The sequence below is a fragment of the Anarhichas minor genome, unplaced genomic scaffold (assembly GCF_050575085.1).
Source record: "Anarhichas minor isolate MPS153535 unplaced genomic scaffold, ASM5057508v1 ptg000016l, whole genome shotgun sequence".
Taxonomy (NCBI): Eukaryota; Metazoa; Chordata; class Actinopteri; order Perciformes; family Anarhichadidae; genus Anarhichas; species Anarhichas minor.
In genome coordinates, this window is record NW_027466462.1 from 4769717 (window position 1) to 4792705 (window position 22989).

The 22989-nt window shown below is 38.1% G+C and overlaps 3 protein-coding genes and 2 long non-coding RNA genes across 14 annotated transcripts in view; 4 read left to right on the top strand and 1 right to left on the bottom strand.

Moving 5' to 3' along the window:
- The first annotated feature begins 2227 nt into the window (after nt 1–2227).
- On the top strand, nt 2228–4102 carry LOC142950942 (putative E3 ubiquitin-protein ligase ariadne-2). Of its 2 annotated transcripts, none has more exons than XM_076092637.1 (4): nt 2228–2442; nt 2602–2702; nt 2989–3141; nt 3234–4102. In XM_076092637.1, the coding sequence occupies exons 1-4, from the start codon at nt 2295–2297 to the stop codon at nt 3687–3689; spliced, it is 858 nt and encodes a 285-aa protein (XP_075948752.1). In that variant the 5' UTR covers nt 2228–2294; the 3' UTR covers nt 3690–4102. The 2 variants fall into 2 exon arrangements, with proteins under 2 accessions (XP_075948752.1, XP_075948753.1); XM_076092638.1 differs by having other exon boundaries at nt 2229–2442; nt 2989–3048.
- A 1942-nt stretch (nt 4103–6044) lies between these two features.
- LOC142950943 (uncharacterized) lies at nt 6045–9585 on the top strand. Its single transcript, XR_012954534.1, has 2 exons — nt 6045–9036; nt 9379–9585. It is a non-coding gene; the product is annotated as an uncharacterized LOC142950943 (long non-coding RNA).
- On the bottom strand, nt 6386–10282 carry LOC142950941 (putative E3 ubiquitin-protein ligase ariadne-2). 2 transcript variants are annotated; one of them, XM_076092634.1, is made up of 5 exons: nt 8618–10281; nt 8297–8407; nt 8040–8140; nt 7689–7844; nt 6386–7575 (listed from the first exon to the last, which is right to left on the bottom strand). In XM_076092634.1, the coding sequence occupies exons 1-5, from the start codon at nt 8673–8675 to the stop codon at nt 7117–7119; spliced, it is 885 nt and encodes a 294-aa protein (XP_075948749.1). In that variant the 5' UTR covers nt 8676–10281; the 3' UTR covers nt 6386–7116. The 2 variants fall into 2 exon arrangements, with proteins under 2 accessions (XP_075948749.1, XP_075948751.1); XM_076092636.1 differs by lacking the exon at nt 8297–8407 and having other exon boundaries at nt 8618–10282.
- Nucleotides 9915–12357, top strand: LOC142950944 (uncharacterized). Its single transcript, XR_012954535.1, has 2 exons — nt 9915–10047; nt 11387–12357. It is a non-coding gene; the product is annotated as an uncharacterized LOC142950944 (long non-coding RNA).
- A 582-nt stretch (nt 12358–12939) lies between these two features.
- LOC142950945 (uncharacterized) overlaps nt 12940–22989 on the top strand; it is a 53703-nt gene continuing 43653 nt past the window's right edge. For 2 of the 8 annotated variants that reach the window (XR_012954536.1, XR_012954537.1), the window contains exons 1-21: nt 12943–13074; nt 13167–13262; nt 13775–13880; nt 14076–14188; nt 14287–14357; nt 14440–14565; nt 14662–14757; nt 14893–15018; nt 15103–15231; nt 15344–15378; nt 15498–15529; nt 16679–16747; nt 16954–17056; nt 17150–17271; nt 17473–17543; nt 17624–17749; nt 18125–18214; nt 18293–18424; nt 18499–18627; nt 18731–18768; nt 19121–19161. Coding sequence is in view for 6 of the 8 variants with exons in the window: in XM_076092640.1 (XP_075948755.1) it covers nt 13247–13262; nt 13775–13880; nt 14076–14188; nt 14287–14357; nt 14440–14565; nt 14662–14757; nt 14893–15018; nt 15103–15231; nt 15344–15378; nt 15498–15529; nt 16679–16747; nt 16954–17056; nt 17150–17271; nt 17473–17543; nt 17624–17749; nt 18125–18214; nt 18293–18424; nt 18499–18627; nt 18731–18768; nt 19121–19161; nt 19245–20884 (3411 nt within the window). In the remaining 2 variants the exon portion in view is untranslated. Of the gene's footprint in view, nt 13075–13166; nt 13263–13774; nt 13881–14075; nt 14189–14286; nt 14358–14439; nt 14566–14661; nt 14758–14892; nt 15019–15102; nt 15232–15343; nt 15379–15497; nt 15530–16678; nt 16748–16799; nt 16875–16953; nt 17057–17149; nt 17272–17472; nt 17544–17623; nt 17750–18124; nt 18215–18292; nt 18425–18498; nt 18628–18730; nt 18769–19120; nt 19162–19244; nt 22700–22989 lie in introns of those variants that run through there. The other 6 variants (XM_076092640.1, XM_076092639.1, XM_076092641.1 and 3 more) reach the window with 6 other exon arrangements.

Below are 22989 nucleotides of genomic sequence, written 5' to 3' on the forward strand. Positions count from 1 at the left end.
TTTATAGTAAAATGTTAAATTATTCCAGTCCAGCAAAAAAAAAAAAAAAATGAAGAACTTTAATTAACAGCTGCTGCAAATTAAAATAGTGATGTCATTAAAGTAAAACATCTTTATTATTATTAGTAGTAATATGCCAATCACAGAAAATCTGCAGCAGCAAAGTGGACGGATATAGATCTGTGACGGACCGCCAGCAGGAGGAAGTTATTGTTAAAGAAGTAACGAGCAGAACTGAACTTCACAAAGTTCGGGTTGCGCACCTTAAATCACACATTTCTACGATGGTCCCGAGAGTAATCTGAGGGTAAACAAAGCGCGTTATAGTTTTGCATCGCGTGCAATGACTCTGTAACATTCACCGTTTTAATCCAAGCTGTGAATGAGTGTTAACACTGATTACACAAGACAAACACAACACATAGCTGCACGGATTCAAATCAAATAGATTGGAATAACTTTCAAACAGCTGCGAGGATACTTTAAGATATTAGAGGGAGAATAATATTTACTGTCAGCCGGCCTTCACATGATGACTTCAGGACGGTGTAGTGGAGGAAGTGGCTTCCTCTCAATGTCTCAGCCGGCAGCTTCGCGTTAGGAGCCTTAATGCTAATTAAGGGACTATTAAAGGTGTGGTTTTATTTTGAAACCTCGCTGCCAGACGGCAGGTGTTTGAAAGAAAACGCCTTGTAATTCTGACAAGTAAAGCAAATTTAAATATAAAGTGTTCCTGCATGATATCGGGAATATTTCTAACATCCTTGTTCTTGTTTTTACTTTACTGACAGACTACAGAATGTTGTCGAACTACATTCTTTTACTCGCAGTTTCTGCTGATCTTTGTTTTGAGTTTCTCATGAAGACATGTTGTTTACCCTGCAGGTCATAATTCATTTCGCTGCTAAGATTCAACTGAATGTCACCTAACACCATGACTCGATGTCAACCAACAATGTGACACACGTTGTTGGTTGACATATGGAGAGCGTTCACTGGCACACGTGGGTGAATAGACTTCACTTGAATTCTTCACAAGGAAGAGAATAATAAAAATAGCATCCGCTTGACGGTAATAAAGAAAGACATGTTAACCGGTAAAACAGCAAAAAAATATTTAGACATTTCATTTTAAGTCCTGCGGTAGGTATTTAATTATGTTTATATTGGGACATTGGGCAAAGGAAACAACTCATTTTCTGGCATATAGCAGCATGTAACACGTTCTTCATTGAGCCACCATTATCATGTTGTATTTACCACAGGGCACTTTAAACATATACGTGTTTTTCTATTAAACATATGCCCCAACAAGTAAGGACAGGGCACATTCACAGTCTCTGTGCGTCTTCATCACGTCAGGCGCCTCCGGGCAGCTTCAGCAGCATGTGGATGGTGGACAGATGTCGGATCCGGTAGGACGACAGCACGGCGGATTCCTCCAGCGGCCTGGCTTTGTGGACCATCCGGAAGTCATCATCTGAGCAGAAAGTAAAGGAGACTTTGTTTACTTTTTTCCCCCCCCACAGCCTCCACTGTGAATCCCCAGAGGACGTTCTCACATCAGATGTCATGTTGGATTATCACGAGGAGGATTTGGAGCAGAACCATGAACAAATGTGGACTTCAAAGAAAACACTACACTGTCTTCTCAATTTGTATTGATTTAACTTGACTCAATAGTTAAAGATGTCTTGAATCTTTAAAACATAATATATGGTATAGGCCTATAGCCTAATGATAGGCTAATGTATACCTTATGATTGGTTTAGTCTTGCGATTAAATGTGTTATTGTGTGTCCAGCGAGCAGCTGCTTGCCGAGATGAAACCATTTATTAAGGAGCATTAAATAAACTCTTTTTTTTATTTATACAGACTATATCAGGTGACATTTAAATATCCTGTACACTACTTCATAAAGCTTACCGATATTTAGTTCTTCCGCGATTTTATTCTTTAGCTGCTGCACAGTGATCCTGCTCATCTCCTCTTGCTTTTCACAAAGATTGATGATATTTTCCTCTCCCGTTAGTCCATTTATTTTCAGCTGGATTTTCATTTTGCCGCCGAGTCTGTTCAGAGCCGAACACCTTTGCGACGAGTGTATGAGGTGCGTTTCTTCCGGTGGATCCCGATACAGGTTATGCAAAACACACACAAAAAACAAGACGCGTCACTTCTGGCAACTTCATATCACATGACTACACGGGAAAAGACGAATGGGCTCGCGCGCACATTAAAGGCCGTGCAGGGTGTAGTAATGTTATAAGAAGAGCCGAGAGACGGAGTCAACATGGGGAACAAACCATCAGCTAAACCGGAGAGGAATCAAGTGGTCAGAAGTCTCTCTGTCTGGCACCTTCCGCCGCCTGAAGAGGAGAAGTGTTATGACTTCCCAGACGCCTCTCTTACATTTGTAGACGAAGATGACGTTTTAGATTGTAAGTATTAAATTTCACTTTTACCAATAAGTTCAACAATTATATATTACCACACACATTATATTTTTACCGTGGCTGCTGTTACATTTTAAACATATTTATAGTAATAACAGCATAAAACACTGCACGTGTTTTCATCTGCGTGTGTGTGTCTCGTAGTTTTGTGCGCTGACTACAAGTCCCGCAGAGCAAAGATGTCCTGCGGCCATGCTGTCACTCCGATGTCTCTCACCCACTGGTGCCGCCGGCAGCTGGACAAGGTTTGTTATTTACCGTCACCTTCTTCATGAAATACACCTTTATCATGAAATACACCTTCTTCATGAAATACACCTTGTAATGAAACACACCTTGTAGTTAAATACACCTTGTAGTGACTTAACTTCTCTGACAACATGCATATCGCTGGAGCGTGTGTAAAAAAATGTATTATTATATTTGATATATTATTGAATTGATGTTGTTAATAACTGATTGTTAGATGCAACATAATAAGCTTTTTTTGCTCTTTAATGTTTTTCTTTGATTTCCTTTATAATATTTAAGGGTGGCTGGGAATTTGTGTGCGGACAAACTGGCTGTGATGTTGAGTGGCCCTTCGAGGAGGTTTGTAAAATGGCCCTTCTGACCCACAACGAAATTGAGGAATTTAATAAGAAAATTTTTAAAAACGCCAAGGATTTCTTGGACATCAAATTTGTAAGTAGCTATATTTACAATTACAAATCGTATTTGTGCGTTAGAAACAAATAGGATACATTTTTAAAACTTTCTCCTGCTTCATGTAACAGTGTCCTGGTTGCAAGTCCCGTGTGGTGAGAACGGACCTCAACAATCAGAGTGTCCAATGCACAGTGTGCACGGCTAGAAGAGGAAGGACTTATACATTCTGCTGGCAGTGTTTGAAGGAATGGAGAGGTCTGACTTGGTCAGGAGACTGTGGAAATGATGACTGCCACAACCCACTGGAAATATTGAAGAGCTGCCCTGACATCACCTTTAAGGATGTGAGGGGGGTCACTGGCTGTCCCTCCGTCCGGGCATGTCCCACCTGTGGTTTGCTGGTGGAGCATAACACAACTAAATGTAAAAACATTGTCTGTGGCCGGTGTAAAGTGGAGTTCTGTTTTGTGTGCCTGAAGCTCACTGAAGAATGTCTGAGATTAAAGCCCTCTTCACATTACTACCTTTGCTCTAGTGGTGTGGCACCGAGACAGACCTCTATACCCGTGTGGCAGAGGAGATGAATCTGTTGACTTAACACTCTGATCTAAAAACAATACAAATACACCCTTTGTTTTAAAGGTTCTTATAATTATCATAACTGTTACTTCTCAGACACGAACTCAATCGCATATCTTCTTTCAATAACTGTTCGTGCTTTTATGTACTTTTACTAAATTATCAGACCACATGAGTAGCACTTCCTTCTTTCCACAATTTAAACATTGTGGTTGTAAAGAAAATGTACATAGTATTTAAATGTTGTGAAGTGTGGTATTTTAACTGCTTTACTTTCATATTTTATAAACTGCTCTAATGTTTTGTACGAGTATTTCCCTCTGAAATGTAGAGATGTACAGAAACAAATCTGTTGATTTCATACTAAAGAGAGAGAAAGCTGTATTCTGAATAAATGTTTTATTGTTCAAAACTAAAACCTTGTGACTCAAACTGACTACAATACAAATAACTTCCACATCCTGAGGTGGTGGTGCTCATATTCACTGTCAGGACATAAAATACATCTACAGTACCATTTAAACTCCTTCACAATGGCGCCACCTCCTGGTCATTGCTATTAGCTACAGTCCATCCAACAAAATCCATCCTTCATCTTTGGGATGCATTCACTTTGACTGCAAAACACCGGCTAAACTTAATTGATCTTTTAATCACACGATACATCTGCTTACTCATTGATGAATGTAGTTGCATCCTGGAATCTGGGTGACAAAAAGAGCAAAAACCAAAGTAAGTAAATCATCTCTTTAAAAAATATAAAAACCTATATTCTGTATATATGTTCTATAATTGTAAAAATAAACCCCTTAACTTAATCCTGTATGGAACCCATATTTGATGTGACGTGGCATGATTGCCCAAAGAGGCTCACAACCACTTGGTCTTTCTTTGACATGTGGTCCTATGAACACAAATGTGCTTTTAGAAAACAGTCAAGTGTATTTTTTGTTGTTGCTTTTCTTTTGTTAAACCTTTGCTGTTTTTTGTGAGTTGCATGCTTTAATGACTTTAATTTCTGTAGCTTAAAGGTGCTCAATACGGAATTCAGAGCATTTCCGTTGCCACCACACGGCTCTCAACGGCAGCTAACGGTGCAAACAACGGCAACAGTGCTGACACAGCTAACAGTGTTTACTTGGTGGTGGGGAAACGGAGAATGGGTGCTCCGTTATCAGCAGAGTTGGAGGCCATGAGCTAGCCAGTGGGACCCAACAGAGAGACTCACATGCACTAAGATGCATATCCGGCCCGGCTACGTAAACAAAGCACAGAGATGCTCAGGTTATAAAACACACAGAGGGGAATGATTTCGTTCTCTGCTCTGGTACTCCTCTATACCTGTACAGAGCAAATAGCTGTTTGCTGCTGTATTAATGCTCTGAAGTATGGAACCCGTCACGGTGCCCATGCCTCTTTTTATTTAGCCTATTGTCTGTCATTTTTGTTTAATTGTCTGAATGTTGTCCTCTTATTTTTGGTTGTTTAGCCTTTTTATAATCAGTTGTATGCACAGGCTGCAAACTGCTAGCAACAGAAAAACAATATATCGTTGGTTTGGATATCAGGAATCTGTGATGATTAACATGTGAATGCACTTAATTTTGTACCCTAAATGTGTTATTACATTTAATGGGTTCATCAGATCCCACTGTCATCATATACTTTACCATCCCCCCTTTTCCTTTTAATATAATGCAGTAATATTAGTTCACTGAGAGTACATTTTAACTGACCTAGACCTACTTTTTACTTTTTTATCAAAGTACGTTTGAAACAAATAATTTGATTTGTACTTGAGTTAAATATTCAAGTACTCTATCCATCCCTGCTGTTTAACAAAAGTCACAAACACTCCTGATGGAGCAGATAAGCTCAGTTTATAAGTGTTAACCCTCAATATACAATAGCTAAAGATGCTTTTTTTTGTAAAAACAATGACCAGAAGGTGGCGCTATTGTCAAGGAGTTTGAAGGTGTGACGTTCAACTGACTGGAGAATATACGGATATGGTAGCTGTCTTATTGTCCTGCCAGTGAATAACTATTAACCACCCGTCCTGCACCATTATAACCAGTTGTAAAAAGTAACACCTTTACTTGAATGTTGTACATCTTTTAGCAACTATTTCCATTTTCTGCTACTTTATAATTTTACTTCAATACATTTCATATGGAAATGTTGTAGCCCCCTTGTCACTTTACTGCATTTATCACCTATAGTTACTTTTTAGGTTTAATGCATTGTTAAGCTACCCAAAAGTATATAAAGCATTCAAAATTATATCCACCTCACAACATTTAAGTACAATTAACATTTTTGTGTATCAATAATAAATTATCCTATATAATATTTTCATATAACACTGATTATGATCCTTCTGCGTAATGAATATTTCTACTTTCAATAAAAGTACATTTTGCTGACAATACCTACATCAGTAAAATATTGAATGCAGGACTTTTACTTGTAACAGAGTATTTGTGTTGTGTGGTGTACTTTTTCATCTCTAAATGATCTGAATACTTCTTCCGCTACAGTAATTCATTTAGTGATTTCACCAGCAGCACAATCAGTATGACGAAGATTTACTAAAGTTAGACAAAGCTACACCTTTGATGAGCAGATTCTCATTTGACATCAGACCCTACAGACCTCCCTGTGGCTGCAGAGCTCTGCATCACTGCTAAAATATATACAATTTATTCAAGACAATAGTATATATTTATTTTTATTTTACAGAAAAAGCAACATAATTATCTTAGGAGAATGAACAAATGATCAGAAAGAAAACATCATGATAAAACAATGAAATGTGAAATTAACAGATTGAATAAAGATCTTATCAAAATGTAAAGTTAAAGCAAAATCCAGCCAAAATTATTCTTACAAAAACAGAAATATTTAAAATATAATTGTCAAAATATAACTGCAATTTAGATTTTAAATATAAATTATTTGTAAATGTTTATTAATTTACTTTTTTATGGAAAGAAAGAAGTGATCTCATGGTGTGATATTATTCCAAATGTATAAGTGCAAAAAAATTGGTGATTGGTTTTATGAAGAAAAGGAAAAGGTGGGAGAGTCACTAGACTTCATTTAAAATGTGAGTTCCGTCGCCTGTCACTCAGATTCAAGCTGTCACTCGATGCGAAGTCCCGCCATTTCATGCAGGCAGGTTTTACATCAACGGTTGGACGTTACTTTTACAAGTAATTTTAAGTTGACTTTACTTGGACAAATGAAGTTAACTTTACGTCTTAAGTTTACCTGAACATTTTAGTTGACTTTAGAAAATGTAGTTCTTACGTACAAAAAAAGGAAGTAGTTTATACAAAGACAGTCTTGCTTGATAATCTGATGCAAAAATTGCCTTCATTTTTTAAAAGTAAATCAAGAAGGATATTGTTGTCAGTTAAATCCACAGATTCATGTCCTCTGCCACACGGGTATAGAGGTCTGTCTCGGTGCCACACCAGTAGAGCAAAGCTCGCAATATGAAGATGGCTTTAATCTCAGACATTCTTCAGTGAGCTTCAGGCACACAAAACAGAACCCCACTTTACACCGGCCACAGACAACGTTTTTACATTGAGTTGTGTTATGCTCCACCAGCAAACCACAGGTGGGACATGCCCGGACGGAGGGACAGCCAGTGACCCCCCTCACATCCTCAAAGGTGATGTCAGAGCAGGTTGTCAATGTTTTCAGTGGGTTATTGCAGTCATCATTTCCACACCAGCCGGAACATGGAGCCGGACCTTTCCATTCCCTCAAACACTGCCAGCAGAATATAAAAGTCCTTTTTTTGTCAGCTGTGCACACGGTGCATTGGACACTCAGATTACAGAGATCAGTTCTCACCACGCGGCACTGGCAACCAGGACACTGGTACGTGAAATTAAAAGAAAAAACTAAAATTAGATGTTTTTTAAAATCACGCTTTGTATTTGTATTCATAACTTTTTTTTTTTCAATGAGCAGTTTGCAAAGATACTTACTGATTTGACTTTCAAGAAATCCTTGGCAGCGTTACTAAACATCTTCTTTTCAAAGTACTTCATTTCTTCGGGGGTCAGCAGAGCCATTTTACAAACTTCATCGAACTTCCACTCAACATCACAGCCGGGTTGGCCGCACACAAATCTGCACTCACCCTTAGATATTAAAAAGAATGGACAAACGTTGAGCAAATTCTTGAGCATGTCTGTTTTTTACTATTAAAACTATTTTTTTTTACTGCAAACTTAATATTTTATTACACACGCTGCAGCTATACATGTTGTCAGTGCGGTTTAGTTTAGTCACTTCAACGTTATTGGATTTCATGATAAAAGTGATGTAAACAGCACCTCATCCAGCTGCCGGCGGCACCAGTGGGTGAGAGACATCGGAGTGACAGCATGGCCGCAGGACATCTTTGCTCTGAGAGACTTGTAGTCATTGCAGAAAACTACGAGACACACGCAAACAAGTGTACGCTATAATTAAAAACAACATACTTACAAGTAAGTAGCCTACAAATAAATCATAGATAGCAGAAGTGTTATTAAAGACTATCATCATATTTTATAACGCTACAGGCCTAATATGACATTTGGCTACTTACAGTCTAAATCATCCTCCCCATTGACAAATGTAAGGGTTCCGTCTTGAGGGTCGTAACATTTCTCCTGCTTGCTTTCCATCTTGACTCCGAGAGACTTGTCATTGCACTTAACTATTTGACAGACACAAACAAGAAGATATGTTAAGTATACGCTATATAATTAAAAACAACATACTTAAAAGTAAGTAGCCTACAAATAAATCATAGATAGCAGAAGTGTTATTAAAGGCTATTATAGTTGTACTAACGCTACAGGCCTAAATATGACATTTGGCTACTTACAGTTTAAATCATCCTCCCCATTGACAAATGTAACGTTACCTGTTCTGTCTTGAGGGTCGTAACATTTCTCCGGTTCGGTTGAAGAATAGTTTCCCATCGTGACTAAACGTCGGTATGAAGTCCACTCTCAAGCGCAATAACCGAGCTGTGAGCGTTTCTTTCGCAGTTCAGTTCCATGAAGTCACATGATCGTTAGTGGGCCAATTTGTGACGCACAACATTCCAGACATGGATCATGTAACTTTAAGTTTCAGTTTCTGTAGCCTACCTGAATATATCTGAAGCGCTCTCCATACAGTCCTCATTGTGCAGACTGAGCGGCAAAATGGCAGTCCAGCTGGAAGTAATGACACCTAGAGGAGATGAAAAACTCTTCGATCTGTGCGACAATGATCAGCAGCTGGGAAAGATGACTGTCCTGCAAATGAAAGAGAAAATTGCTCTACAACTTAAGATCGGTATGTAATGCCCCCCGCCCCCCTTTTTTTCCTCCTTAAAGAGCTTTGTAAATTTATTAGATGGACGGAACTATTTGTTTTATATTGGACGATAGTGGAGCGCGAAAATAAATTGAGGATGCTGTGTAGCCTCGCTTCCACCTGCTGCTGATTTTAAAGGGCAGATTGTTTACATCTAGGGCTAGTTTAATTAAAATGTGGTTTAAAATGTTAAAGCTCTTTAGAGGTGGTCCTTTAGCCCAGATCTTTCACCAAAAAAAAAACACACAACAACAACAACAGGTTTAGCAGTAACTCGTTTACGATACTAAACATATTAATGACGTTTACTTCTGTTTTAAGGTGACAACTTTCGGACGGTCTTCAGATCCGAGCCACTGGATGAAGATAAACTGGTGGCATCCTATGGGATCAAACACATGTCTGTAGTTCACCTACTGCTGATACTGCGCGGAGGCTTCTGAGGAAGAAAACCCCCCAACAGGCTTTCAACAAAACCACAATGAGACCTACGACATTGAGAGAAATAAAAACAATCCTTACTCAGTCCTCCATTGTTTGTCATTTTTTCATGTGTTATTGTTAGTTTGGTGTTATTTTCTTTCAAAATATGCAATATAATGAATATAAATGTAAAATGAAAGAAGGATGCCTAAGTAAACACATTTAGAGGGTAATTAAATAACAGACTATAACTTTGGTACTATAAAACGAATAAATTAATTTTAAAAAAACGATAGCGAATCGTAATGGATTTTATGCAGAACTCATACTTTTTTAATGCTGCCTGGAGGCTTTTTGCCTGTAACCCCCCCTGATATTGCACCCGGTGTCCTAATCTGTCAAGACATAAAGAGGTGCGTTTACGACTCGTCTTATTGTACTGTAGCCTACAATACCAGCCATACCCAGGTATGTCCCTGCTTATCTCAAGAAGTTAAGACTCATCAAGGTTTTCTTATCTTTCATAACCTGAACGGCCTCGCGCGACCGAGTGGAAATAACCTTATGGTACATTTTGTCAATTCTATCGCAACTTCTATTCATATGATCTGTTTTTTTTGTGATAGAAAAAATACAAAGTTATGTTGGTGGAGGAATTCAATGATGGTTAGGTAAAGTTAGAAAGATATTGACAGATTCGGACTTCCCGGTTCAATAAATCTTAACGAAACGTTGCTAAAATACAAACGATACCTCCCTGTAACCGTAGTGAGGTAGACAACAAGCTACAACCTTAATTTAATTAAAACGGGCCGCCTTACGGGTTCCTCCGAGCTGGACAATCGGCATTGGTCTCAATGAGCGGCCGGCTGCGAGACGAGTGCGCAGGGACCGTCTACAAAGTGCAATGCGATAAATACCTACTACAACAATATTCAATAGCTTCACTGTCATGCAATGTAATGTAACCAAAATCACTTCACACATCAATGGGCTCCTCCTTGTTGTACTACAAGTGTTATTTTGAAAAAATATGATTTAGATTCATTTTAGTGAATATTTATTAAAAATAATAATCAATAGCTTTACTGTTGATAGGTGTAGCATGCCCAAAATCACTTCACACATCAATGGGCTTCTCTTTGTTGTACTACAAGTGTTCAATAAGTCCGAATCTGTCAATATCTTTCTAACTTTACCTAAGTTTCAAGGATCTGTATCATGGTTTCTATGAAGAACGTATCATTCAGATCATTTTCATTGGTCCACCCAAATAATTCAGTGACATCTGTTGCCTGTGTCACTTGGTCTTTTGTCCTGTAAGTGGAAACTGTTGATGTGTTACTAACATTAAGTATTTAGTTGCTACATATTGATCTGAGAGCATTTTGACGGTTAAAACACGGTGACGTTGAAATCACGGTTAAATCACGTTGAAAAGTGAAAGGTTTTTAGCCGACTATTTGAAGACGTTGATTCAACGTTCATGTTTAGACCAGATATCAACGTGATGTCCAATACTGGCTTTCACCTGATAAATACTTACTTAGGTAAAGTTAACTTAGGTCAATTTAGAAAGATATTGACAGATTCGGACTTCCCGGTTCAATAAACCGGGAAGTCCGAATCTGTCAATATCTTTCTAACTTTACCTAACCCTGATACTTGTGGATGTGGTTTCTTAGTAAGCCTCTAAATCATGATATATTATTATTAGCACAATGTAGAGGACGAAAAATTATAGTATTGCAAATCACGTTTAAATCTGGTCTAAGCGTGAACGTTGAATAGACGTCTTTTAAACGTCTATTCAACGGAAAAATGCTCACTGGGCTGTGTCACATTCACTGACTCCACCAAAGATATATTTTTCTTCTTTTTACTTTCACTTTCCCCCTTTCGGCAGTTACAAGAAGTCACGTGAATGCAGGATAGCAGATCTGGATTCCCCTTCTATTACTTTTTCGGCAGTTACAAGAAGTCACGTGAATGCAGGATAGCAGATCTGGATTCCCCTTCTATTACTTTTTCGGCAGTTACAAGAAGTCACGTGAATGCAGGATAGCAGATCTGGATTCCCCTTCTATTACTTGCATTTCATTTGAATGACCTTATTGTATTTACGCACACTGTGCAGTTCGCAGTGGTGAACTAGAGGAAAGGTAGTACAGAAATCCTGCATTCAACATTTTTCATTGACAGCAAGATGTAGCCTAATTAAAGTAATTTCATCATTATGCATGTACATATGAGCAGAATTGTAATGTTCAATTTTGTGAGAAATGTTGTGCTCCTATAGCCTACTGGCTGTACACCATAAAGTAGTATAAAGTAGCACCAAAACCACTCAAAATACCTCAAAGTTGTATTTAATTATAATACTTGAGTAAGTTACATAGTTCCCACTGGTGATTTGATAATGTCGTCCAGATTAAAAGCGGGATTCTTCCGAGAAGAAACAGATTCCTAGTGTTAGTTATAAGGCCAAGAATGGATATTTGAAGTTTACCTAGAAAGGAAACTTGTATTTAAATGATATATCTCTTTGAATGTGGTTCTTTATGTGTGTGTGTGTGTGTGTGTGTGTGTGCAGGAGTGTGCAGGAGAGGAGGCTCTGCGGCTGATCTTCACAGACAAGATGCTGGATGGAAACGAGGTGCTGCTGTCTGAATTTGGGATCCAGCACATGTCCGTCATCCATATGGTGGTGAAGGTTCCTGGAGGACTGACAGCTTGACCGAGACCAACTCCCCCCTGCTGCTGTTTACACATTTTAAAAGCGTCACTGTTTGATTGCAATGCTCCTTTTAATACTGCCATGTTTAAACAAATAAATGCTGCTGCTGTTCTACCAAATAAAGAAAAGTTCTGCCTTAAGCCTCGTCTTTGATTAAGTGTGCAGATATTAAAGCCCACACTGAGGCTACATCAACAAGGCATCAAATACAGGCAAGAAGTCTCATATGATGAACAGGGTCCACCATGGGACCATGCAAGGGCTCTAGTGGTTTACAACAGAATAAGTGACATAAATAATCCCAAGCATAAAATCAGTTCTTTAAAATGTCTAATCAGTAAATTGAATAATTCAATACTATATTAGCAATAGGCTGCACATCTTTATGGCGGAATCTAAACACATTTAACAAATATCAAAATTCACTACACACACGTGGTGTGCCTTTAAGGATTCCTTAATAAAGAAACATCTCTATGGATAACCATAGATGATCCACAGATAGTAAAGGTGCATCAGACAGAGCATATGCTGCGTTCACGTCCTCCCGTAAAGCAGAGAGAGAAGACAGAGGACAAGCTTTTTCGTAGCTTTCGATTTATTTTACATTCATTTCCACAAAGAGCCTTTTGTGCAATATTGTTTAATTTCCTTGTCAGTCATGTGAACCGTCTCCTTAAATACAAATGTATTTCCGACACACCCTGAATGCAGCATTTCATAGGTTTTTGACTGACGAAAGAGAAAGTATACACCGAGGGTTACTGGAGACAGAGACACTGCGCGTTCGTGTCAACGAACAGGAAAGTTGACCTACTATCGGGAATGTCTTGAAATTGTGAGTTTTAAAACGGAAGGTGAGCTCAAAGTGTTTCTGCATTTGTGTGTTTGTTTCCAAAACAGGTGCGACTGATTTATTGTCGACAACTAATTGTCAACTCCTCTGCAGTCAACAGTGAAGCAGCGGACTGAGTCGTTTAAAAGGAATCAAAATGATTCTTGACCAATGGTCTACAGTCTATCTACAAAATGCTGCCCTCTCCAGGTAAGATGTACTGTACTTTTTATGTCTTTTTGTGTCTTTATATATATATATATATTATTAGTACTAATACTATTAGAGTTTCTTAAAAATAGTTTTGTTCTTTCAGATTTAGATTTTGCACAGTAAGGGGCCAATTGTTCCATCGTGATAGTAACTAAGTTTATTTATAGTTTATTTTGTATTATTTTTTGAACATCAGACATTACATCTGCTGCATAAAGAACAATATATACGGAGCAATGAAGTGTTATAATATTCTCTGAGATGTTGCTGGTCAGGTGAATACCTCATGATCCTTCTTTACCTACATGAAGATGTGGCCGACTGTCACGACTATATATGGAAAGAATCAGTGTGTCTATTATAAATCACATTGATGAGCTCTATAACAATAATATACTGTATGTCATCAAATATGAACATTTTGTTTTCAAATGATCAGCTATAATTAAATTATGTATTATAAATGAATAGTGATGACCTAATGACACTGTGTTTTTCTTTCCTTTAAGTGACTCTGACACAGAGACGTCATTATGGTCTGTATAATCAGGGCGCCACATGTTACCTCAACAGTGTCCTGCAGGTTCTCTCCATGACAACAGAGATCCACGACAGGTTAGAAACAGCTGCTTTCATCTGTCGACAATAGAAGTTCAAGGAGACACATTTAAATGTGAACTAAACACAGTGTAAACTAATAACTAATAATTGGGAGAATGTGGGTGTTTCAAAGTTGCAAAACTCCATCAGTGAGCATATTAACACAGATGGCAGACAGTCACTATTCACTGAGAAACTCTCTTCAATAAGGTTGGATCCAACAACCAAACAAATGGATCTTCATCTTACAAATATCTTTGAAGGCCTGAAGGAAGCAACATGTGGAACAGAAACGATCACAACAGCATTTGGGATCCAAAATGGTAAGATGAACTGAAATACAACTTGATTATCAGTTATAAATTAAAGATGTTTTGATGAAATTAATACATTATAATTATATTTATGTTTGCCTTTTCAGTTTATGAACAACAGGATGCAGCTGAATGCCTGGAGATGATTTTACGTAAGATCAGCCCACAGGCCTCTGAGGTGAGCACTGATGAAATCTCTACAGGTCTTTACAGGTGAACTAATTAGAAAGCTGTGATATACGTGATACTTCTATTTGTAGGCTTTCCAAGGAGCGCTGAGACGCACAAGAAAATGCTCCAGAGGCCACAAAATCATTGAAGAGACAAATGAGTTCTGGACTCTTCCACTGTCACTGAATGACACCCATGACTCATCCTACAGCGTGGTGAGCAGCCAAAGTTCAGAGTTCTACTAATAACTTTAAGTGATGTGAGCTCGTTCATCTCATTTGGAATTCATTGCAACATTTGTGTTTTTACAGGAAAGGAGCTTTGAAAGGATTTTCAAGTCTAAATCATTCAATGGAAGAAACCTGGTGTACTGCAACGACTGTGAAGAGAAAACAGAGACAGAAAGTGTGAGTTTGACCTCAAAATTAAAACACAAACTGTAAGTGGACCAAATTTAATACAAGAATCAAATGAAAATGTTATGTTTGTTTACATTACTGAGATCAAAAATGATGTTTAATAATATTTCCTGTATCATTTAGGAGTGTGAGATGGTATCTCCTCAGATTTTGACTCTTCTCCTGAAGAGATTTGACATTGACTACAACACCGGGACATATTTCAAATCAGACTGCTGTGTGGAAGTGCCACGTGAATTACAGAGAAATGTAAGGAGAAGTAACTTTTAATGGTGGTCCTTTTTAATTGATTTTAAATGATTTCTATGTACCTGACTGTGTTCTTCATTGCAGAACAAGACGTATGAACTGTATGCGATGGTGAATCACTTTGGCAGTCTAAGAGGTGGACATTACACGGCCACCGTCCTGTCCAACGAGGACAAAACCTGGTACGAGTTTAATGACACTCACGTCTACAAGGTGAGGATTCATTTACTTCATCTATTCCATTAGGACACATTCAAAACATACCAACAGAAAGATCAGACATTAAATGTAAATTTGTTGAAATTGTTTTTGTTGAATGGTGCAGGTTAAAGAACCATTTGCAGAAACCAACTCTTACAAGTACGTTTGATAAAATACATTTTATTTAATTTCATCAATGATAATGTGAGTGTTGACTGTATGTTGTCCTCTTTCTGTTGTTCCATGCAAACAATAACTTTAACATTATTGTTCACCAGCTCCAGGACTGTTTATCTGCTCACGTACAGAGGTAGGATTAAAGAATCATTCAGGCTATGATCCTATTATGAAATGGCTTCACTTGACAGCCTATTCAGAAGGTCTGACCCACAATGCATTGCAAACAAACAGGATGAAATCAGTAAACTGGATGATCTGAAACGAGTGAATGTAGAACACAAAGAAATGGGAGAAATGGATGCTGATGATGATCAGATGAGGGGAAAAGAACAGAATAAAAAGATGAGGTACAGACGAGCATCAAAGCATGAGACAGGAGGAGAAAAGAGTAATGCAGAGAAAAACATATTCTCTCATAGAACGCAGATATAATGGATATATTTTAAATGTGAGCAGAAATCTTGATTTAAAGTCCAGGGGTTTGTAAGTTAATACATGTATCATTGAGGTGAATAGGTGCCACATGCGCATCTAAAGAGGTCAAAGAATATTAATCGATGTTAATAATCATATTGATGTTAATAATTGTATTGAAATTAATAGTACATTTCTATACTTGCTAATAACCAAACCCGCCAGATCCCAACATTCTCTATATTTAATATTTCATCCATCAGACACATTTTCAAAACCCTTGAACCTAAATGATGAGATGTCATTTAAATACTGCTACTAGTTAAACTCTTTCATTTCTCCTTATGGACTCCTTGTGTTCACTTGTTCTCTACTTTAATGGACTGGATGTTTACTGGATATTTAATTTGCAAACTCTATCCCCTAAAGGATGAATGATGAGATACCATGGCACATCTTTTTTTTAAACTCTTGGGATTTTCCTTCATCACATTTGCAATTTCTGATAATATTCTTAGAGGATAACTGTCCCACACCTGTCCACAGACTGTTTAAGATCAATGTTATATGAATTGTATAAAACACTGCAAGAACATTGTGCGAGATCTTCTTTTCTCAAGAACCTAGTGATACTTTTCAATGGACCTGTATCTGAGATAGCTGGATGGGAAATATCATCTTAGAAAAAACAACGTTTTGGGCAAAATGAGCTTTTGCTCAACAAGAGACCATGTCTTTTGACCTAATATTACACATTTACCATGAAACAACTCTCCGTTTTTCAAATGTTATGTTCACCTTTCTTATTTCATTCAACCAAATGTTTCCAAATCTTTGACAGGAAATCATTTTTGTTTGTAATCAGATGCTGCACCTGCTGCACAAAAGAGGAGACTTCAGAGCTACTTAAATCCTGGGAATGGGTCCCCTTTACGTAAGTAATGCTCACTTCTCTGAAATGTAACAGGGTGAGGTCAAAATGTATATCACTTTAAAAGGAATCAAAATGGAGTTCTTGACCAATGGTCTACAGTCTATCTACAAAATGTTGCCCTCTCCAGGTAAGATGTACTGTACGAGCTCTATAATAGTGTGAAGACAGTTATGTTATTTACATTGTTAACAATTTCCTCCCTGCAGCCAAAACGTACCATGGCTTGATTAACCAAGGAGCAACTTGTTACCTGAACAGTGTGCTGCAGGTGCTGTTCATGACCGAAGACTTCAGAGAAGCTGTGGAAAGGTTTGTCCAACTTCATCCCATGTAATGCCTTTAAAACGTATCGAGGCAACAGCGCACCTTTTTATGACTCCACTGTGTCTTTATTTTGTGTAGGCACACCTGTGATAATCCTGGCACTGAGTTCATTGATCTTCACCTGAAATCCTTGTTTAAGGATTTACAGCGATATGACACATACACCTATAAAATCAGAAAGAAGCTATGCATCGATAACGGTACAGTATGTCAGAACAACAGATGACATAAAGGTCACATGGACTATAGTGTCAGAAAATAATCTCAGTATCTGCACTAGAAGTGTTAACACTTCCTTTAATTATTTCAACTTAACTTGACCCTTTAATTATTTTAACTTAAATTGACCCTTTAATTTGTTGAAGAAATACACATTTGATTTCTGCTCTTCTCCCCCTCAGTGTATGAACAACGTGATGCCGCTGAGTACTTTGAGAAGATTTTAGGTCTGACCAGTAGCGATGCATCACAGGTAAAGATGACATCATCAACATCGAAGGGATTCTGTACTTCAAATGAAAAATACTTTGTTTACCAGTTGTGTGCTTTCAGATCTTCCACGGACTGTTGACACAAAAGACCACATGTTCTACATGTTCTCATGAGACTGACAACGACGGGCCGTTTTGGTATCTTAATCTTCCATTTGTGAATTCCTACACAGGAGACTACAGCGTGGTAAGAAACTCACAACCTGACAACTTTTAAAGCATTTCTTTTCTTTTAGCAGATGATATCTAGTAAAGTAAATATGCCAGTTGCAGGAGAGCATGTTGCTCAGTAACGAGATATCAAAAACTCTCTTGAGAAGACATTTATGAACACGGCACACACATTAAATAAGGCTGGGCGATAATTCAATATGATGATTTGTCATCTTTTGACTGAATCATATCACGATAAAATCGTATATCGAGATATTGCAATACAAAATTACGTGGTCTTAATCTCAGAAAAATATTTATTTTTTCTGTATAATTTCACTTGAGTAGTGTTCATTTTGCCATTCTCTCGCTTATTTCACACGCAAGTGACATGAGTGCTTTTTATCAGGTGGATGGCATTGAGGAGTATTTCAGAGCTTCACATTTCAACGGAGAAAACCACTGTGATGTGTGTGATGCCAAATCTGATGCTACTATGGTGAGTAATGAGAAAAGAGTAATATAAGAGTATTATAATATAAGATATTAATAAGTGTTGGGGACCCGTTTCTTTCAGAAATGTGTCATAAAGCATCATCCAGAGGTGTTGATGCTGCTGCTGAAGAGGTTTGAGTTTGACTACCGATACATGGCGTATGTCAAAAACAACTGCACTGTGCATGTTCCCTGCACCCTTCAGATACCAGAGGTGTGGCATATTTCACTATTTTATCATGAAACATTTATTTTTCATTTCTGATCATATTTTCCTCCGGTGATCAGAATCAGATGTATGAACTGTACGCGGTTGTGGACCATTTTGGAGATCTGAGAAGTGGACATTACACTGCAAAAATCAAATCTCAGGACGATGACAGATGGTATGACTTCAATGATGTCAAGGTCGAATTGGTAAGACTGATCATTCGTTGTGTTATTGACAAATACATATTGTGTTGCAAAAAAAACCAAACAGATTCATCACGTTATGTTTGTTTATTATTTTCATCAACAGCTTGGTTACCAGCCATTCCAGGTGGATAACTTTGAGAAGTAAGTTTCATTCCCACCATACATTTTTTGCCATTATTTCTTGATTGATTATGAATTTATTATTTTCATTTAGACTGAATACACCACATATGCATGTTGTATATTACACCATGCTGTGGCATTGGGTTCTAAAACCCAATCTTTAAAACGCTCCCACTTACCCCACAACCTCCACTGACTACGGTGCTGCAGAAAAGATAACGAGAAGTAACCCTTTCTGCACGCTCACATGCATGCATACCTACACATTGGTGCATGTGAGCGTGCACAACAGACAGTCACCTAACACAAGCCATATATCTAGCTGTATTTGAAAATGACCTCGCTCTCTTTTGCACATTTCTCCCGCTCGATCCAGCAGCGCTTATCTTCTTTTCTACAGGAAAAAGAAAGGTGAGATGGCAGACATTTTCATTGTGTTCAGTGTTCAGATTGCTTGGTACTGTGCCTGAATTTACTTTCTCCCTGTTTTCCAGTGCATGCTGCTGATACTTGTACTCAGGACACCGGAGAGATGTCGTCTCCTGGAGGCTTCCCGCCTGCTACCAGTGGTATTTACAATGACCAGTGTCAAGATGCTGCAAAGAATGAACCTGCAGTAGCAATTTCTATACTCAGAAATGAAGAAACAGAAATTAAAGCCATAGTCTCTGTTGGGTCTGGAGGAGTGGGGCTAACATCTGACCTCTGCAAAGAGGATCAGGACAATGGAGGTTATTCCAGGCAGACAGAAGAGGACAGGAATGACTTGAGTTATGCAGAAAAACAAAGAGACAAGGATGAAATAATGATGGTTGATGAGGAAGACAAGAGAGGAAATGCACAGGCTGACAACCAGACAGAAAGGAGAGCAAGCTTATCTGGAGAAACTCAACTAGAAGAGAGTGTTGATGATCCGGATGATGTCACTGTCAGTGTCAGGAGACCACAGGAGGGTGAAGGAATGCGCAACACGAAGCGAAAACAGGAAGTCAGCAATATGCAACCTCAGCAGGTTTGTGTTGACATGCAGAAAGACGAGGAAAAAATGGTAATGGGTGTAAATAGAGACACGGGTGGGGATGCAGGGCGTCAGGACGATGAAGGATTAGAGCGTGTAAAACACAACATGTATGAAGATCAGGAAGGTACACAGGAAGTTGGTCAAGATTACTTCAAATCTGTTAGTGTGGACAAACAGGAAGATGTGGAGAGAATGGAAACAGATGATGAGGAAAGGAAAGCAGGGAAAGTAAGGTTTTATCAAAGCCCTGAGCAACTGAGAGTGGAGGAGAGGGATGTGAAGGTAGACAAGCAACAGAAGAGAGGAGATGATGAGCATGCACAACGGAAAGGAGCATCAGAGAGACAAGAACAGGATCAGAATAGAAGGTCAGTGCGTGTTACAACGCAGAGAGATGTTGGTGCAGCGAAAAGACCCAAAGCAGGTAATGAACATATTGAAAGAGCGGACTCTTCTCTTAGACAAGCAGGATTGGCAGGAAGCAGCAGAGTGACAGAGAACAGGGGAGATGGCAGTGTTGAAAAGTCTGGACCATCAAAAGCAAGAACTGGACTTAGTGAGGATGCAATGGAAGGAAGACGTAGTTCAAAGCAGTCAAAAACATACCGTGGAAAGATAATTGAGGAAGAAATTATAACAACCCATAGTGGTGTTCAAACAAGCACCGTGACAAAGAATATAAGAATAATAACTGAAGAAGGAAGCTCTCAAGGCAGCCGTAAGAGTTTGGTAGACTATGATGAAGGAAATGCTGAAATAGAATCTGATCCAAAAACAGATGCAAAGGTCACATTGTCAAAGGGTGTTCACGATTTACGACTGGATGACCCTTTGCTGAAGCCAAAGAAACGCAGAAAAGAGCAGAATGAGACAAAGAGCACAGTTCATTCAAATGCCAGAAAAATGCAAAATGTGTCTGATGAACATGAACAAGCTGTTGGGAAAAAACATGCAGTGAAAGAAAGAGGTGAGAAGAAAAGACGCTTGTGGCGTCGCTCTTCCCCTCTGAAGCAAAGCAGAAAGGACAAAAAGAAACGCAATAAGACTTGTGGGTGTTTTTCTTTTCTTTGTAAAAGGCGGAAAACTGCAGACCAGACTTCAGAGTCAGATTAAAAGGAAATACATACTTTGTCCAGGAAAATGCAAATTATAATCTTATAAAACTGCATGTCATTGTGGTGAATTCATTTTTTATTTTTTTTATTGATCCTTATTGATACTTGGCAGTATTGCATTGAGTGTCTGCTGGTAGCAATCTTTTGTTTGTTCAGTCTGGTGAAGTCTATTTAACAGATCAGCACTGCTGGTTTTCGGTAATGTGAAATGCATCACTTCCTGTTTGCTGCAAGATTGTTTCTATGTAAAATAAAGTGTTAAAGATGTATTGCATCAATAGAAAGTAATGCTTTCAATTCAAGGAAAAACAAGATCACTTGTGTTCGAATCATCTGAAATCACATTCACGGATTGAATGATCAAACCTTTGTTTGTCGTTTATTGCTACACTATTGACCTTTTACATTTTATTTTGAAAAGCTTTCTGTTAAGTTGTTGAGAGATATATAAATATATATAATTTTCTAATAATATCTAATTTGAATCTCACACGAAATTGTGTGAGGAAGTATGAAGTCAAATGGAAGTCTTTGTATGGATATTTTATTTGTGTTATTTTATGTATAAGTGTTTCCTGATTTTACTGTTAAATACTATTTTAAATTAATTAGGCATTTTGCACACTTCTCTAGTAAACTGTTGCTGTACTGCCCACTGACTAATGACATGGATGCTTACGATTTGATGTTTATTACTTTGAACCAAACTATTGTAGTCATTTGTGTCATTTGTTGGATTCTGATAGTGATTTAAAGAAAATATATGTACAATAAAAATAAAACAGAAAAAATGAAATACATGCACACACACTTTTTTTGTGGAAAGTCCAACAACAGATGCTGAAGTAAAGTAACAGTAGTCAAATTAAAAGAAAGAAGTGTGTATAATATGTTAATATAATATGTTACTGTGAGACTGTGTTCAGGATTAATAGTCATGTTGTTTCTTTGGTTTAACCTCCCCTGAGTTCATATCATCTTCATGTTTAAAGAACACTTTGTACCAGGAAATATATCTTTGAGACTATCTGAAAGGATCGAGCAACAAGCCTCCACCCCTGCCCTAAATGAAGCAGTCATGAAAAAAACAGACTGTTATATCACTTACATTTGAGTTTCACTTGCAGTCTGTTGCATATTTACAAGAATTCAAATGACATGTGGACAGACAGGTTTGGTTTTCCCCTTAAGTTGCTTCTCATTTAATTATATTAATGGTGCTGATGAAGCTCTAATGGTTTACTTCAACAGGGGGGGTCAAATTTAATTTAATTTTAATTATTTTGTATCATATTTTTTATTAGAAGGAGGCGATCACCACCAAGTCCACCTGTTGCCTCTGGCACGTACCTTGCCTGTGAGCTTTAACGCTGTGTGATTGGATTGGTTAAAGCCGCAAATGAATTGCCCTTCTTGGGCTGAATTGGAATCTGATCCGTGATATTTTAAGGGGTTTTACACCTTAAATATGTGGCAGAATGTGGTTCTCTCTCTCTCTCTCTCTCTCTCTCTCTCTCTCTCTCTCTGTGCGCGCGTAGGAGAGGAGGCTCTGCGGCTGATCTTCACAGACAAGATGCTGGATGGAAACGAGGTGCTGCTGTCTGAATTTGGGATCCAGCACATGTCCGTCATCCATATGGTGGTGAAGGTTCCTGGAGGACTGACAGCTTGACCGAGACCAACTCCCCCCTGCTGCTGTTTACACATTTTAAAAGCATCACTGTTTTATTGCAATGCTCCTTTTAATACTGCCATGTTTAAACAAATAAATGCTGCTGCTTGTTCTACCAAATAAAGAAAAGTTCTGCCTTAAGCCTCGTCTTTGATTAAGTGTGCAGATATTAAAGCCCACACTGAGGCCACATCAACAAGGCATCAAATACAGGCAAGAAGTCTCATATGATGAACAGGGTCCACCATGGGACCATGCAAGGGCTCTAGTGGTTTACAAGAGAATAAGTGACATAAATACTCCCAAGCATGAAATCAGTTCTTTAAATTGTCTAATCGGTAAATTGAATAATTCAATACTATATTAGCAATAGGCTGCACATCTTTATGGCGGAATCTAAACACATTTAACAAATATCAAAATTCACTACA

What these genes read in the sequence shown, in the direction of transcription:
- LOC142950941 (XM_076092634.1), bottom strand. Translation starts at nt 8,675, where the DNA reads ATGGGAAACTATTCTTCAACCGAACCGGAGAAATGTTACGACCCTCAA. An exon ending in CGACCCTCAAGACAGAACAG is followed by an intron (nt 8,408 to 8,617) that starts GTAACGTTACAT and finishes TCTGTCAAATAG; the next exon opens with TTAAGTGCAATGACAAGTCT. An exon ending in TGGGGAGGATGATTTAGACT is followed by an intron (nt 8,141 to 8,296) that starts GTAAGTAGCCAA and finishes TGTGTCTCGTAG; the next exon opens with TTTTCTGCAATGACTACAAG.
- LOC142950942 (XM_076092637.1), top strand. Translation starts at nt 2,295, where the DNA reads ATGGGGAACAAACCATCAGCTAAACCGGAGAGGAATCAAGTGGTCAGA. An exon ending in GCCGCCGGCAGCTGGACAAG is followed by an intron (nt 2,703 to 2,988) that starts GTTTGTTATTTA and finishes ATAATATTTAAG; the next exon opens with GGTGGCTGGGAATTTGTGTG. An exon ending in ATTTCTTGGACATCAAATTT is followed by an intron (nt 3,142 to 3,233) that starts GTAAGTAGCTAT and finishes TTCATGTAACAG; the next exon opens with TGTCCTGGTTGCAAGTCCCG.